Source organism: Aplysia californica, unplaced genomic scaffold (assembly GCF_000002075.1).
Source record: "Aplysia californica isolate F4 #8 unplaced genomic scaffold, AplCal3.0 scaffold00326, whole genome shotgun sequence".
Classification (NCBI taxonomy): Eukaryota; Metazoa; Mollusca; class Gastropoda; order Aplysiida; family Aplysiidae; genus Aplysia; species Aplysia californica.
In genome coordinates this window covers 522,000-536,974 of record NW_004797596.1, presented here as the reverse complement: position 1 = coordinate 536,974, position 14,975 = coordinate 522,000, and the positions used below count along the sequence as shown (strand labels likewise).

Here is a 14,975-nt window from a genome sequence, read left to right as displayed (position 1 = left end):
TAAGCAATATTAACAATCATCCCACATCCACACACACCAACCATGTTTTACAATGACTAGCACATTCAAACGTTGACAAAATGATAGATCCAATGAGTCAAACCAATATCTACACGGATCGTCTCGATCTAAGCAACATTAACAATCATCCCACATCCACACACACCAACCATCATGTTGCACAATGACTCGCACATTCAAACTTTGGCAAAATTATAGATCCAAAGAGTCAAACGAATGTCTACACGGATCAGCTCCATCTAAGAATAATAAATAGCATTTGTATAGCGCATGTCCCCACTTGATAGCAAGCTCTATGTGCTTTACACTATATCTAAGCAACATTTACCAATCACGCCACATTCTCACATACTACCCAACATGTTGTACAACGACTAGCACATTCAAACTATGGTGACCGCCCCACCCCGCCCCGCCCCGCCCTGCCCCCGCCCCGCCACTGCTCTCCGCCATCACAGTAGCTTCGTCCGATTCTCAATGGAGTTGTAGGAATTGCCTGCTTGGCCCCCTTTCCTCCTTTGAAGAAAATCTGCCAAAAGAGTGACGCGGTCTGTCATGATGCCAGCCACACCTAAACACATCGCTCGCTCAAAGTCTTCTTCTCGGTTCAGCACCCACAGGTATGTCTGGAAGGCAGAAGACAACACGTGAGAGGCAGCGTAGGGAAATCAACTAAGTTAAGTGGGTAGACAGTCGAACTTTACAGTTTTTGTCAGAGTTTTCACAGCCCTTGCAACACAATAAGGTCATACAAATGCCGAAGATTAGAGGTGTTACAAGAGAGTAACAAACACAAAATAGAAGGAGGGGAGAAAAGGACAACAGATGTTTGATAGGAAAGAAGGAGCAAACAACACCAGAGCACCCGCCAACCACCCGGTATGTAGATTTACTACAAAGATTTTTTTAAGTTAACAAATTTTAATGCATGTGTTTCTCCACCCCCATCGGCACAATTTAGATGATGAAAGGCTGGCTTTGTTGACCTTGCCAGTCAAGACCATTCCAGGACAAAAGCAAGGGATACAACGTCCCAGCAAAAAGACGTCTGAGACACACCATAAAAGTTCTCCCCACAAGGAAATCTTAGTTTTAGTAAGAGTTTTACGGCACTTGCAACACAATAAGGTCATATTCATATGAGCGCCAGAAGATTAGAGGTGTTACAAGGGAGTAACAAACATAAAAAAGAAGGAGGGGAGAGGAAGACAATTGATGTGCGATAGGAAGGAGCAAACCACACCAGAGCACCCTCCAACCACCCATTTTGTTGACCTTGCCCATCAAGACCATTCCAGAATGAAAGCGAAGGATACAACGTCCCAGCAAAAAGACGTCTGAGACACATGATAAAAATTCTCCCCTCAAGGGAATCGAACTGGGATCTTCCGTGTGCGACAGTAAAGCACCTATGAGCGTAACTGCTACACAACAGACACCAAACCACGGTAGAAATATAATATAAAAATAAAACAGCAATACAGAGATAAACTTCATCTTGCTCACCTGAATGCCTCTTTTGTCCAAGTGAGATATCAAAGACGGTCGCATCAGAAGTCTAGAGGACACAAAAAGGAATACAAATTTCCATGAGATCTTGACAAACACACACCAATGAACTGGGCACCTAATTTCATCTCAACAACTTTCCTTAACAGATACTCTGTGCACAATTCTATAAGTGTTTTTTTTTAAATAGTTTTAGTAAGGTTTTACGGAGCTCGCAACTGCATAAAGTCATAGGAGCGCCAAGGGTTTTTTTCCTGGGTGGGACCTAATTTCATGTCACCATGTAACAAACCTGCCCAGTATATGAGTGAAGTTCCCTGCTGGAGTGCTTGGCACTGAATGAGTTAAAGTCAACAGTTCATGAGCCTTGCACGTGCTCATGTGTACGATAACTAGCTGTTCATAAATGGTCGCTTTTAAGGACAAGCGGGCTAACCCAGATTTCGGGGGTTTCCAGAAAACTTGACCTACAGCAATAGTGGGCATTGCCCTACCTATAGGAAAAGTTTGGTTTCATTGGTGTGTATATTTGTTTGGTTATAGAGAAAACTCTCCTTGTCTTTTAAAAAAAACTGAACAAGGGGCAAAAACTTTACCTTTGATTTTCTAAAATGCTTACAAGCGACAAAATTGTAGTAACTGTAGATGAGAGGTAGATGAGAAAATTTTTCAAACTTGAACTTTTCTACCAGCAAGACATTCCCAACTCTACATTGCGGACACCCGCTGCTGGAGGATAAAATATAGGAAACAGCAAAGAGCAGTTTTTTAAGTCTTCACAACTGAGCAATCTCTCCAAACCGTAGATACGACTAAACTAAAGAAAACCAAGCCGTCCCGCAGATTTCAGTTCAAGCTACCCCCCACTGTACCTTATGTTCAAATTCCAACTTTCAGTAAGAAAAAATATTTTTGAACTAAACAAAAGGTATTTGTGTCACGACTCGGTGAAATCAGGCGCTCGTCAATTTTTGGGCAAGTGGAGTTATTGGTATCACCTTATAGCTTTTTCATGTCTTGCTTTCCATGAAAAAAATATCCATTTCTCTTGAATGCAAATCGAGATATTTGTGATTGAAGGAGGTGGGGATCGCCTGGTCTCAGACGTCAAATTAGCGAGAAAATGGCCACCAAAGTTTAGTTCTTTCCTTAGCTTGAGAGTCCATGGAAACAGAAAATTTCTAATTTTCATGCCTTTAATCGACGTTTTTCAGTACAATCCACACAGAAATGTGATCTTTAATTGACATGGAAGATGTTGAGCTAAAAAACAAATATTCGATAAAAATTCCCAAACCTACGGAAAAATGCCAGTTTCTTCACTTTCATTACTTTGACGAGCGCCTGATTTCACCACGCTGCCTCACATTTTACTTCTTTGTAGTGGTACAAGATGGCTCTTGCTGAAGACCCTTTCTCTCCCAAAAACAAAAACAACACTTGGAAACTAAACGGCTATTTTCAGACATGAAAAAATCATCACTTTTCATTCAGCTTTCCCTTCACAAAGTCCCAAAAATTAACTTGTTTCCAAAGTAACAAGAAAAGTGTTAGATTGGAACCCACAGGGTAAAAGATCAAGGGGAAGACCTCGTGGAACCAGGAGAAGAGTCACGGAAATGGATGTACAGAAAAGTGGGAAGACGTGGAGTGACATCAAGCGACTAGCCCAGGATAGGGAAAGGTGGAGAGTGTTTGTTCGTGGCCTATATCCTGACCCAGGGTGAGAAAGGCAATGATGATGAATGTAGATTATACCACATTACATTGACTTACTTATCCATAAGCCAGAAGAACCATTTCACTTTTTTGCTGAGTTGCCGGTCAAAAATGAATTCACTGGAACAAAAAAGAAGCAAAATTGTCAAGTAGAGTGGCAAACCGTGATTGTCTTTAGTTTAGTTGTAGTAGAGGTTTTACGGCGCTCGCAACTGCATAAGGTCATGTGAGCGCCAGAAGATTAGAGGTGTTACAAGAGAGTAGCAAACATAAAAAAGAAGAAGGGGAGATAAGGACGATAATGTTTGATAGGAAAGAAGGAGCAAACCGTACCAGAGCACCCGCCAACCGCCCGCAAACCGTGATTAAAAGAAAGCGCAACATCACACATATATATACATGTGAACACTCTTTACAGAAGTTAATACCCTCAACCACACAAAAACTATAAAGGTCAAAACAAGGATCATGGAATTAAAATGAAATCTGAATGTAAATAAGCACGAGTTTGCATCTCTATTCATTGCATTATCCACAGCTCAATAACAACCTACCGTGAAGGAAAAAAGATTCTTTTAAAACTGTAATGCAGTCAAAAATTTGGAAGAAATTCTACTTAAGTCTACAATATCAAAATCAGAGCTTACATTACTTATAATTATGCATAATACATATACCAGGAAGTTGAGGTTGTTTCAGAATGCTCTCGGGTCTGCTGGGGTAATAGTACAGATTGTAAAGCGCATAGAGCTTGCCGTTAAGCGGGGATTTGCGCTATACAAATGTTTATTATTATATACCAAGTATCAATCTTTATTCATTTCATTGATTAAAATGTATCTCTACATTTCAGAGAGAATATTGGATTGAGATACAATTTAATACAGGACCTCATTGACAGTTTGACACAGGTCAAAACCAATTACAGTAGAGTCCACGAATCTCAAACACGAAAACCATGAATTCTCCGGTATCTCAAATATAATGCTCGGTCCCGTTTCATCAGTCCCTACGTTTTCTTTGTATTGACTCCACGGAGTTCCCGAACACTCGGAACACGCAACACTCGAATCTCGAACAAATCCACTTCGCATTCTTAACTAAAAACCTGGCTTCTACAGCCTTTCTGGCCGGGGTTAGGTGGTTCTTTGGTATTGTTACAGCCAAAGCGTGGTTCTTGTCTCACCACACACACACACACACACGCACCCATGCACATACATACACACACACACACACAAACACAAACACAGCCACACACACACACACACAAGCGACATCTTGAACCACACACGAGTCCAGCAAAAGGCCAGGCACCATCACCTCCAGCAAAGACTCCAGGATGGGGACAAATACACGCACACACACACACAACCACACCCACACACACCCACACAGACACACACAAACACACACCCACACACAAACACCCACACACACACGCGACTCACAAGTCCAGCAGAAGGCCAGGCACCACCACCTCCAGCAAAGACTCCCGTATGGGGACAAACACACACACACACGCACACACACACACACACACACACACACACACACACACACGCGCGACTCACGAGTCCAGCAAAAGGCCCGGCACCACCACCTCCAGCAAAGACTCCCGTATGGGGACAAAGGGGAGGAGTCCCGTCCAGAACAACACCAGCAGAGACACAACTTTGCGCATCGAGAATATCAGAGGGACTTGAGGGTTCTGAGGAAAGACGGAGAAAAATCGACTCAAAACAGTACAATACTTTTCCGATCCACCGGCCATTTGAGTTCAAGCCCTTCGGCCTAAAACAGTACAATAAACAATCACCTTTTCAGAACAGAAAGGGCTTAACATTCCAGCTTCTACCAGTGGATTTATCTTTTAGTAAGAGTTTTACAGCACTTGCAACACAATAAGGTCATATAAGTGCCGAAGTTTAGAGGTACTGCAAGAGAGTAACAGACACAAAAAAGAAGGAGGGGAGATACAGACGATAGATTTTTTTGTAGGAAAGAAGGAGCAAACCACACCAGAGCACCCACCAACCACCCACTCTTGAGGAACGATGGAGAAAAATCTGCTCAAAACAGTACAACAAACAATCACCTTTTCACAACAGAAAGGACTTAACATCCCAGCCGCTATCAGTGGATTTATCAAATCCATCTTCTTCCGAATCCGTTAACATCCAAAACAAAAAGGAAACAGGCTACACGCATCGAAACATTCATACCACAGCAAAATGGAAGCGGGCTTTCGATGAAAAAAATATCCATTTATCTTGAATAAAAGTCGAGATATTTGCCATTGAAGGAAGTGGGGTCACCTGGTTTCAGAAGTAAAATTAGCGAAAAAATGGCCAGCCAAAGTTTGGTGACTTCCACAGCTAAAGAGTCCTTGGAAACTGCCAAATTTACATTTCTTGTCCCTTTAATCAACGTTTTTCCATAAAATCGACACATAAAAGTGTTTTTGAATAGACGTACAAGGTGTTGAGCCAAAAAAACAAAAATTCAAAAGAAATTTCAAAATTGGCTGTAAAATGCTGATTTCTCGGATTTCATTATTTTGACGAGCGCCTGATTTCACCACGATGCCCCACATATCACTTTGCCCAGATCCCAAATGTCAGTGCCAGCAAAGTGGGGCAAATGTGTGCTCAAAGGTCTACCTCTGTTAGTGAGTGTACCTAGAAATTTCTTTGAGTTAGCTACATCGCTACTGATGTTACTTTTGTTCATCCAATGAAATTTCAGCTGAAATTTAATCCAAAGAACCAGATTTTTTTTGGGTAAGCGTTTTACGGCACTTGCAACACAATAAGGTCATATAAGTGCCGAAGATTAGAGGTGTGTTACAAGGGAGCAATAAACCCCAAAAAATGAAGGGGGGCGATAAAGACGATATATGTTTGATAGGAAAGGAAGTGCAAACCACACCAGAGCACCCACCAACCACCCACTAAACCAAATTAAATACTTTGCAGTCACACAGCCAGCAGTACAAAACACCCCATCTGGTCACCCGGCCAGGAGAGTGACTACTGCATCAGACTTCTTGGGCACCAGATGAAAGAAACGGATAATTTTCCCCGGCGCATTATTATTGCGCCAAGTGACTGCAAAGTGTTAAGGAATCTTCTTCGTCTCCTCGATCGCATCACATTTGAAGTTCGGTATCAGTCATAAATAGGGCTGTCCTGCTCAGTGTGTTAAGGAATGAACGTACCAGTTTGTACAGCTTGTCACATATACTGTTTGACCGGTTGCCCCAGGCTGTGAGGTCCTCTCTCTGGTACTGTCTTATCAACCCGTCCACCTGAGGGAACACAAGGTCACACTACATGAGCCCACAGTCACAGCTTTCCTTCATGTAATAATAATAATAATAATAATAATAATAATAATAGATAGCATTTGTATAGCGCAAATCTCCGCTCAACAGCAAGCTCTATGCGCTTCACAATCTATACTATTACCCCAGCAGACCTGAGAGCATTCTGAAACAACCTCAACTTCCTGGGAAGCATACAGTGCAAGCGGCCATTTATAGGGGCTAAAACACTAACATACTGACAAGATCTTACGCTGTCTATGGCCGAGTATCCATTCCCACCCGCGTGAAGTGAGGAAAATTCGTGTAAGCAGAGGCGAAGCGTCTATATAATCAAATAATCACTGCTTCCCTTCCTAATTTTGAAACATTGTCGCAGTCAAATTCACCCATAGACGTAAACCTCATAAATTAAATGTAAAAAGACGTTCATAATCACCAATGAACAATAGATTTGAAGGGAACATGTGCATAGCAGTCAGAACTGTTTCACTGTCGCATATACCCTGTTCACCCCTTTCGGGCCACAGTTATAAGCACCCAGACGCGCTGATTATCTAAGCGAACTATTACACTGGTCGAGTCTACCTCACAGATGTGAGGGGAACTAACTCCTAATAATCCTTTGACTCCTGCTACAACACTGCTAGTGCTTGTTTTTTTCCTCGACTTTTTAACGTCCTATAATCAGATCGTGACCTCGATTATGACAGCGGCTCCTGGCCGCGAAAAGCTAGACAAAAAACAGCCAAATGTGAAATAAAAAATTAATAATTGGCGTGCTCTACCAAAGTGTTTCGGCTGTCTGGTATAACATGCCATTGTAGTGCTGACATCTGTGCTTCTTTCCTTGGTGTTCGTGTGTTCAAAATTAAAGTTAAATTTAAGGTTAGTTAGAATAAATATTTAATGAAATACTTTCCCGATTATTTTAGTGGTTGAACAAGCATACAACATGAATTCGGGATTTGTTTTCATTCACAACTGAAGAGTTGCCGCCTCCAGTGCCAGTAAGATTCTTGTGACTTGTGTGAGTGTGATATCTCCAGGCCCTATCTGGTCCCGTTTCACTTTGATTACCCTGTCAAATAAGTCAGCCTTCGCCCCTGCGTGTAAGTAAAGAGCCTTTCCCAAGGACACAACGTCAGGCCCGTGGCTCGAACACCCGACCCGCAACCTCATGATTACGAGTCCGGTAGCCTAACCACTAGGACACTGACGCTACATGTCATACAAAAGTGGTGGTAGCTTCATCCCCTTGTACCACTTAGCATTACATCATACAGTACGAAAAGCCCAAAATAAATGTACTGGAAAACTAGCTGCAAAAATATGGATATTATATAGCGAACAACTTTCTAATAACAAACAAAAAAATTTAAACTAAAAAAAATATCTGCATTTTCTCCATCTTCTTAAAACTACACGGAACTTCTGCTCAGGATCAAGCCAGTGGTCTCTAGAGATTAGTCGTTTTTGTGATCTTAGCACCACATTTTACAGGTCAAATCCATTTTTTAAAAGAAATGAGTAATCCTTAACCCTTTAAGGTCGTCTCACTCAGGTGCATGTTGTGTGAACCTCAAAGTAAAGATATTCAGGCACAGGCATGCAATCAGAAAACGGAAAACTAGAGATCGTCATACACTTGTCAGAACTCGCATTAAGGCAACGGTTGACATAAGGAGGTGGTGAGAAGACCGCTGACCTTTTGCATGAGTAGCTCATTGTCCACCTTGATATCCACGTTGACCGGCATGTGTGGGAAGTCCCGGAACACCTCCTCCAGCAGAGGAATTCTCTGATCCTCTCCCTCCCCGTACATGGCTGGAGAAGGAAGGGGGGGGGGGGTAAAAAGCGAGTTTTTAGTTTTAGTAGAGGTTTTACGGCACTCACAACTGCATAAGGTCATATGAGCGCCAGAAGATTAGAGGTGTTACAAGAGAGTAACAAACATAAAAAAAGAAGGGGAGATAAGGACGATAGATGTTTGATAGGAAAGAAGAAGCAAACCACACCAAAGCACCTGCATGAATTTCATGCACTTTTACTTTTATGAGACAAAAAAGAAATCAGTATATGCGCTTAGGTTAAGTTTTCGTAAGAGTCTTATTTTGGGGGGGGGGATAGACTTTTTACGGCGCTCGCAACTGCATAAGGTCATATGAGTGCCAAGGGGTGGATGTCAACAGAGAAGTCTTTACAGGGAACTGCCACCTGCGTCAAAATTTTTGAAAAAGCGTCTAGCAATGAGTGACCGTGCCTGGCTGCCTGAGGCAGGTAAATGTAACTGTGGGTTGATAAAATAAGATGGCAGCAGCCGCATTGGACAGGTGACCGTTTAATACAGTTAAGTTATATAGAAAAAACGCAAGGGGGAAATGAAAAGTGGCCGTTTGTACAGGTGGCCGTCATGGCAGGTTCGACTGTATCTTTAAGTTAGGGCGTATGGTAGACTTTACTTACACTGAAAAAAGTCCACTCGTATCCTGTTCTTCATTGGTGGAAGCTCCTGAAAAAAAAAAAAAAAGAAAATATGTGGCATTACAGTGACATCAAGCGCCCGTCAAAAACAATAAATTCAAAGAAACCAACATTTCTCGGTGTGCTAGGCAATTTTTACCTAACAGTTGCGGGGTGGGGCCTCAGCACCTTATATCACTCACCACAGCAAATGTGAGGCAGCGTGGCGAAATCAGGCGCTCGGCAAAGCAATCAAAGTGAAGAAACTAGCATTTTTCCGCAGGTTTGCGAATTTTAATAGATTTTGGGGGGGGGGGCTCAACACTTCTCATACCCATTAAAGAACACATTTCTGTGTGGATTTTTATTGAAAAACATTGTTTAAAGGCACTAAAAAATGTAGATTTTCAGTTTCCACACACTCTCGAGCAAAGGAAATATCTAGTCTTTGGAGGCCATTTTCTCACTAATTTTACCTCTGAAACCAGGTTATCCCCACGTCCTTCCTTCACAAATATCTCGACTTGTATTCAAGGTATATGGATATTTTTTTCATCCAAAATAAGACAAATAAAAAAGCTTTCAGATGATACCAAATAACTTACAACTCCACATGCCCCAAAATTGACGAGCGCCTGATTCCACCACATTGTGACACATATAAGCAAGACAAACGAACTAGCATTAAGATTTAATCATTCCATTTGTTCAGAAATTGACAATTCCAGCTTTTACTTATGCGGAAATACTTTAAAATGGTTTTCATAGCTTTCTCCTGCCCTCCAAACCCCTTCCTCCCTCAATCTATGTTACTCAGGTGATGCACACATACAAACAGACACACACTGTACACACACACACACACACACACACACACACACACACACACACACACACACACACACACACACACACACACACACACACACACACACACACAGACATACAGACTAACACACACACACAAATATACAAACACACACACACCCACACACACAGACAAACACACACACACACATACAAACAAACACACACACACACACACACACAGACACACACACACACACACAGGAATTCAAATCCCTTACACGAAATCAACCACTACTGCTGAAAGTATCCTACTAACTAGCGGATAGTTAGAGAACATTAGGAGTACATCATTGGCCGATATTTATAGTAACAGCCATCTTGTTTGACCTATTCTTTAACACACCTAATATAATGAGCATTATCATAACACTTTGTTAAAATGAAAGAAAAAAAGCTTTCTTTTTTTACTCCACATTTTTTTTTCAGATCAGACAGTGAGAGAGTAGGTCTGGAACTTCTTAAACTTGTCTGTTGTCAGAAAGAAGAGCACTATTTTCTGACACAAACAAGATGGCTGTTACTATAAATATCGGCCAATGGCGTACTCCTAACGTTCTCTAACTCTCCGCTTGTATCCTACACATGACAAAATCTTCCTTACGCTGTAGTCTGTGTCTGAAATGTTCACATCCATCCCACAGGTGCGCATCAAGTGGTTGTCGTGGGACACAACAACTTTCTCATCTTTGGTGAGGTGGCAGTCCAGTTCAAACATTTCTGTTCCCACGCTTTCAGCACTGAGAACGGCAACGACAGGAAACAAAAAAATCACCACAGGAACAGTTTTTTAAGTATTATTAGTAAGAGTTTTACGGCACTTGCAACCCAATAAGGTCATATAAGTATTATATATATAAGTGCCAAAGATTAGAGGTGTTACAAGAGATTAACAAACATAAAAAAGAAGGAGGAGAGATCAGGACGAAAAATGTTTGATAGAATAGGAAAGAAGGAGCAAACCACATCAGAGCACCCACTAACCACCCACACAGGAAAATTTATACCATCAATTCCATTTCAAGAGCTGATAAATTATAGCCTTCACATTAAAAACTCTGTTGACAGAACACCCAACATAACACAAACAACAACAACAAAAAATAAAATACAGAGTTAATAGTAGTAGTAGTAGTAGTAGTAGTAGTAGTAGTAGTAGTAGTAGTAGTAGTAGCAGCATAGGGTTTCACGGCGCTCGCAACTGCATAAGGTCATATGAGCGCGCGAAACACTAGTTGTTTGCATTCGCAACAGTTCACTGCACGGTTGGTTAGCTTTTAGACTTTAAAATGTTAAAATGTTTAATAATCAGTGTAGATATATATATATATATATTTTCGATCTAAAACAATTTTTCTAGTTAACATAAAAATTTTAAATAGTATCAATTTCAATTTACAATTTGCCATAAAGGCCAATGGCCTTTATAAAATTCAAAATTCTGCTGGGAACAACGATGAAAAAAATGTCTTGCAGAGTTAATAGAGATCAAGAGAGATCATTCTACGATGTACGGTAACTTACAACTTGAAGGCTTCCATTGAATTTTCTAAATTCTCTGCAGCACCTGACAACAAAGAAAGAAACAATGTTTACATCATGCTATATATATATTTAATAAATTATCACACTGAAAAATTGTCAAATGTTTTGAGAGAGGAGCAAAGGAGAAAGGGAGATATGTGCAGTGTACAACAATGCAACGCAGATGTTATAGTTATACACTAAACCAAGAAAAAAATATGCATTAACATTCAAATCATTAAAGTTCTTTGCAATTCAAGGAGATTTTGATGGGTTTTTTAAATAGAAAGGCAACAGCAGTCTCTCAAAAATCAACAGTTGTTATTTTGTTTCATTGTTGTGTAAGGGTATATATATCATAATATATCATCAATCCATTTTTTTTTTAAAGTACAGGAGAGTTTTTCATTACATTGAAGAATAGCATGGCTCATATATTGGACTTTTGTATCGCTCAGCATGTCGCCGTGCGGTGAGGTGCGACACAGTACAGTGCTTTGCATGCGGTACAGCACGATACAGTATATAATAATATATGTATATATACTTTTACAGTATGGTATGGTGCTATATTCAGAAAGGTGTGGTATGGTGCAGACTGGTATGGTATGATATTTCAGGAGTATATATCATTCCTTACAAGCATCATGAGAACATCATTGACAGGAATCTCCAAAAGAAATATGATCTCAAATAGGATTGCACCAAGTCGTTAGATAGAGAGCTTGAATTCGCTAGAGAGCTGGAATTTATATATAACAAACTGTCCTAACAACCCAAACTCAAGAATCTCAATCAGTGATTCAAACTCAGGTTGTATCTGAGTCCAATAAGATATCAACTGAGCTCATCATCATCGTCTTTCTCACCCTGTATCAGGGTTATAGGCCACACAAACAAACATTTTTTGCATTTCCCTATCCTGGGCTAGCTGTTTGCATTATTCCATAACTTCCCACTTTTTGTACATCATTCCCTGCAACTCTTCTCCACATTCCACTTGGTCTTCCCCTTTTATCTCCTACCCTATGGATTCCAATCCAACCCACAAAGCAATCTATAGAGACTTGTTCAACCGAGAGGGTTTCCGGTCAGGAGAGTCCTTTCGGCTTTGTCCACTGTCCTTTCATTGGTCCTGCTGGAGCAGAAGCTGACTCCCAAGATTTTAAAAAATCAAATGTCTTAGCCAGCCTTTCTGTAACTTTTTTTTAGTTGTCACAGGGTTGAGTAGCTGGCCCTCCTCCGTCAACTAGCATTTTTCGGGAGACCAGACCCACACACCTTTAACGACACGCAGTATCATGGAAGGTGTCATTCTTTGCTCCCCCATAGTTAAACTATGGAGCCCCTACATGCAGGGGTGATCAACTGAGCTCTAACAAAGTGAAAATGTTAGTGTCACTGTAGTCAAAAATACAATCATGCATCTTTTATATTCACAATCCCAAAAAAGAGACTGTCTATTAAACATTCAAGTCAAGATGTCAAGTGAGTTTTTTTAGAGCTGAAAAAGATCAAGACAAAAAACAGAAAAGAGACAAATGACATATATATACAGGAGTGGAAGCAATCAAAGCACCCAATTGTGTTTTTAAGACAGAGCAGGCACAAAGACCAAACTTGTGTTCTCATTGCCACTTTTCACATAGATTTAATTTAATATAATTTCACTTACCTCCGCGATGGCTTATATGAAGAGGTCTGAACTTTATCTGCTTCTTTCGATGAAGGAGCGTTGGAAATTTCAGTAGAAGAACAGATGTGAATATGTAACCTCCAAAAAGAGCGAGAAATACCATGATTCCCACAAATCCTGAAACACTTGAAGATGCAGATCCGTCCGAAGTATAATTCTGTAGCAATGTTGAATTTTCAACTGTGAAAGTGGCAAATGGATTATCACTGGAATTGTCTGATAGGTACAACAATATTCTTCTACCAAAAATCATTTTGTCATTGTACTTTTTCGTTAGAAGTTGTTAAATACAAAATATGTGTGCATTTTCACTACCTTTTCAATTTTTTGTAGAAAGAAATGAATTCCTTTAGCATAGCAATTCACAGTTTAGATTCTTATACCTGACCACTTACTTGTGGCATTCAAGTTTGAATAGATCTATCTAGATGATCTATAATAGCTATATCTGATCGCAATCTGAGACATCTACAAAATACAACAACTACACTGCAATAGTGACAGTCCATTAAGAATCCAGATTGCAGGAGATGAAGTTTCATTTTATAGTCCAACCTCAGAACCAGAGATCATGGGCCATGACAGTGCATTACTGAATGAATAATATGTGTGACTAATCCAAGCAGTGCAGACAAACGGGTCAGGGGGAACTGTCCCTCCTCTACACTTTTTATAGTCTGCTAGAAACACTTTGGCTTGACCTCCATTAAACAATAATACACTTCCTTTTAACTTAGATCTAGCATGAAAATGGAGAAACTTAAAATTAAGTCCATAGCCATAATTTAGCTTCACAGCAACCTAAATTCCAGGTTGAAATTTATGAATCTGTGCAGAAATCTAAAACAAGGGAAGCTTTGGAAAAAAAAATCTGAGTGAAAAAAGAAAGATTGAGACGAAAGTATTTTCTCGATATCTTCTCTCCTCACCCGCATACCCTAACATTCTAGGCGGATTAAATCTCACACCTAACCTATTACCTATTCCCTATTCATGGTAAGAAATAGTTAGATCTAGAGATCTATATTCAGACGTGATTGACAGACACAATATGCAGTCGCTAACGATCGATATCAATTCCGTTTTACACACACCACAGTACACACATCCCTCGGCCTCGGCCCTCGATACAGTCCAGTTCATGTCAGTGTGTCAGTCACAGTCACCGAACTCAACGAGATCACTTTTTGTTGACAGATAGCCTAAGCGGATTTTCCTCTGGTTTACCTGATCTTTGACTCCCTGTTCATCTAAAAAATCCGATCACTGGAAGATCACAAGGCACCACTCAACATAATGTCCAACTTGCCAAGGCTATCTCATCGTTCGTTGTTGTAGATATATCTATTGTTGACAATGTTACGACGATTGTGAGTCGGGGTATGCTTGGGTGCTTTGTGCTGATTGAAGGAACAACATGAGAAACCAAAACACAGATCGGCAAATCAAATGAAACGGCTTTGTTGTTAAACAATGCTCAGCGACGTTGGTAACGAGATTGTGAAATCTCCGCTAAGGACTTTGCCTTTTGGCTATAATACATATATAATTAATTATAACCTAATAAGGGCGCTTATATTACAAGTTCGCATGCACTTTGGAATACACGTGCATGTATTGGTCAATAATCTAATTGGTAGAATTGAAAGCACATCTCACTCGTATCCAAAATTTACGTGCGCATTACATGTATCTCTGTCCGAGTCTGTCTCTTTGTCAGTCTATGCATATTCTTCTGTTTTTAATGCCCTTGTCAGTACATCGCACCCCTTCCCTCCAAATAAGAAAACTCTCTCTCTCTCTCTCTCTCTCTCTCTCTCTCTCTCTCTCTCTCTCTCTCTCTCTCTCTCG

The 14,975-nt window shown here is 40.5% G+C and overlaps 1 protein-coding gene across 3 annotated transcripts; it reads right to left on the bottom strand.

Annotated features, from left to right (window-relative positions):
• Positions 1-453: 453 nt before the first annotated feature.
• LOC101861746 (lysophospholipase D GDPD1) lies at positions 454-14,556 on the bottom strand. 3 transcript variants are annotated; one of them, XM_035970832.1, is made up of 11 exons: positions 14,352-14,556; positions 13,104-13,716; positions 11,429-11,471; positions 10,509-10,644; positions 9,041-9,086; positions 8,283-8,401; positions 6,470-6,559; positions 4,824-4,960; positions 3,307-3,369; positions 1,528-1,579; positions 454-647 (listed from the first exon to the last, which is right to left on the bottom strand). In XM_035970832.1, exons 2-11 carry the CDS (start codon positions 13,375-13,377, stop codon positions 474-476), a joined length of 1,134 nt encoding a protein of 377 aa, XP_035826725.1. In that variant the 5' UTR covers positions 13,378-13,716; positions 14,352-14,556; the 3' UTR covers positions 454-473. The 3 variants fall into 3 exon arrangements, with proteins under 3 accessions (XP_035826725.1, XP_035826726.1, XP_035826727.1); XM_035970833.1 differs by having other exon boundaries at positions 13,104-13,439; XM_035970834.1 differs by having other exon boundaries at positions 13,104-13,304; positions 14,352-14,553.
• Positions 14,557-14,975: the final 419 nt, after the last annotated feature.

Bases quoted from the DNA above. Each gene is read 5' to 3' on its own strand.
- LOC101861746 (XM_035970832.1), bottom strand. From the start codon at position 13,377: ATGATTTTTGGTAGAAGAATATTGTTGTACCTATCAGACAATTCCAGT. The intron at 8,402-9,040 runs GTAAGTAAAGTC...TTCCTTCTCCAG, and splicing joins ACGAGTGGACTTTTTTCAGT to CCATGTACGGGGAGGGAGAG. The intron at 3,370-4,823 runs GTGAGTCGCGCG...TTTTTGTTCCAG, and splicing joins CCGGGCCTTTTGCTGGACTC to TGAATTCATTTTTGACCGGC.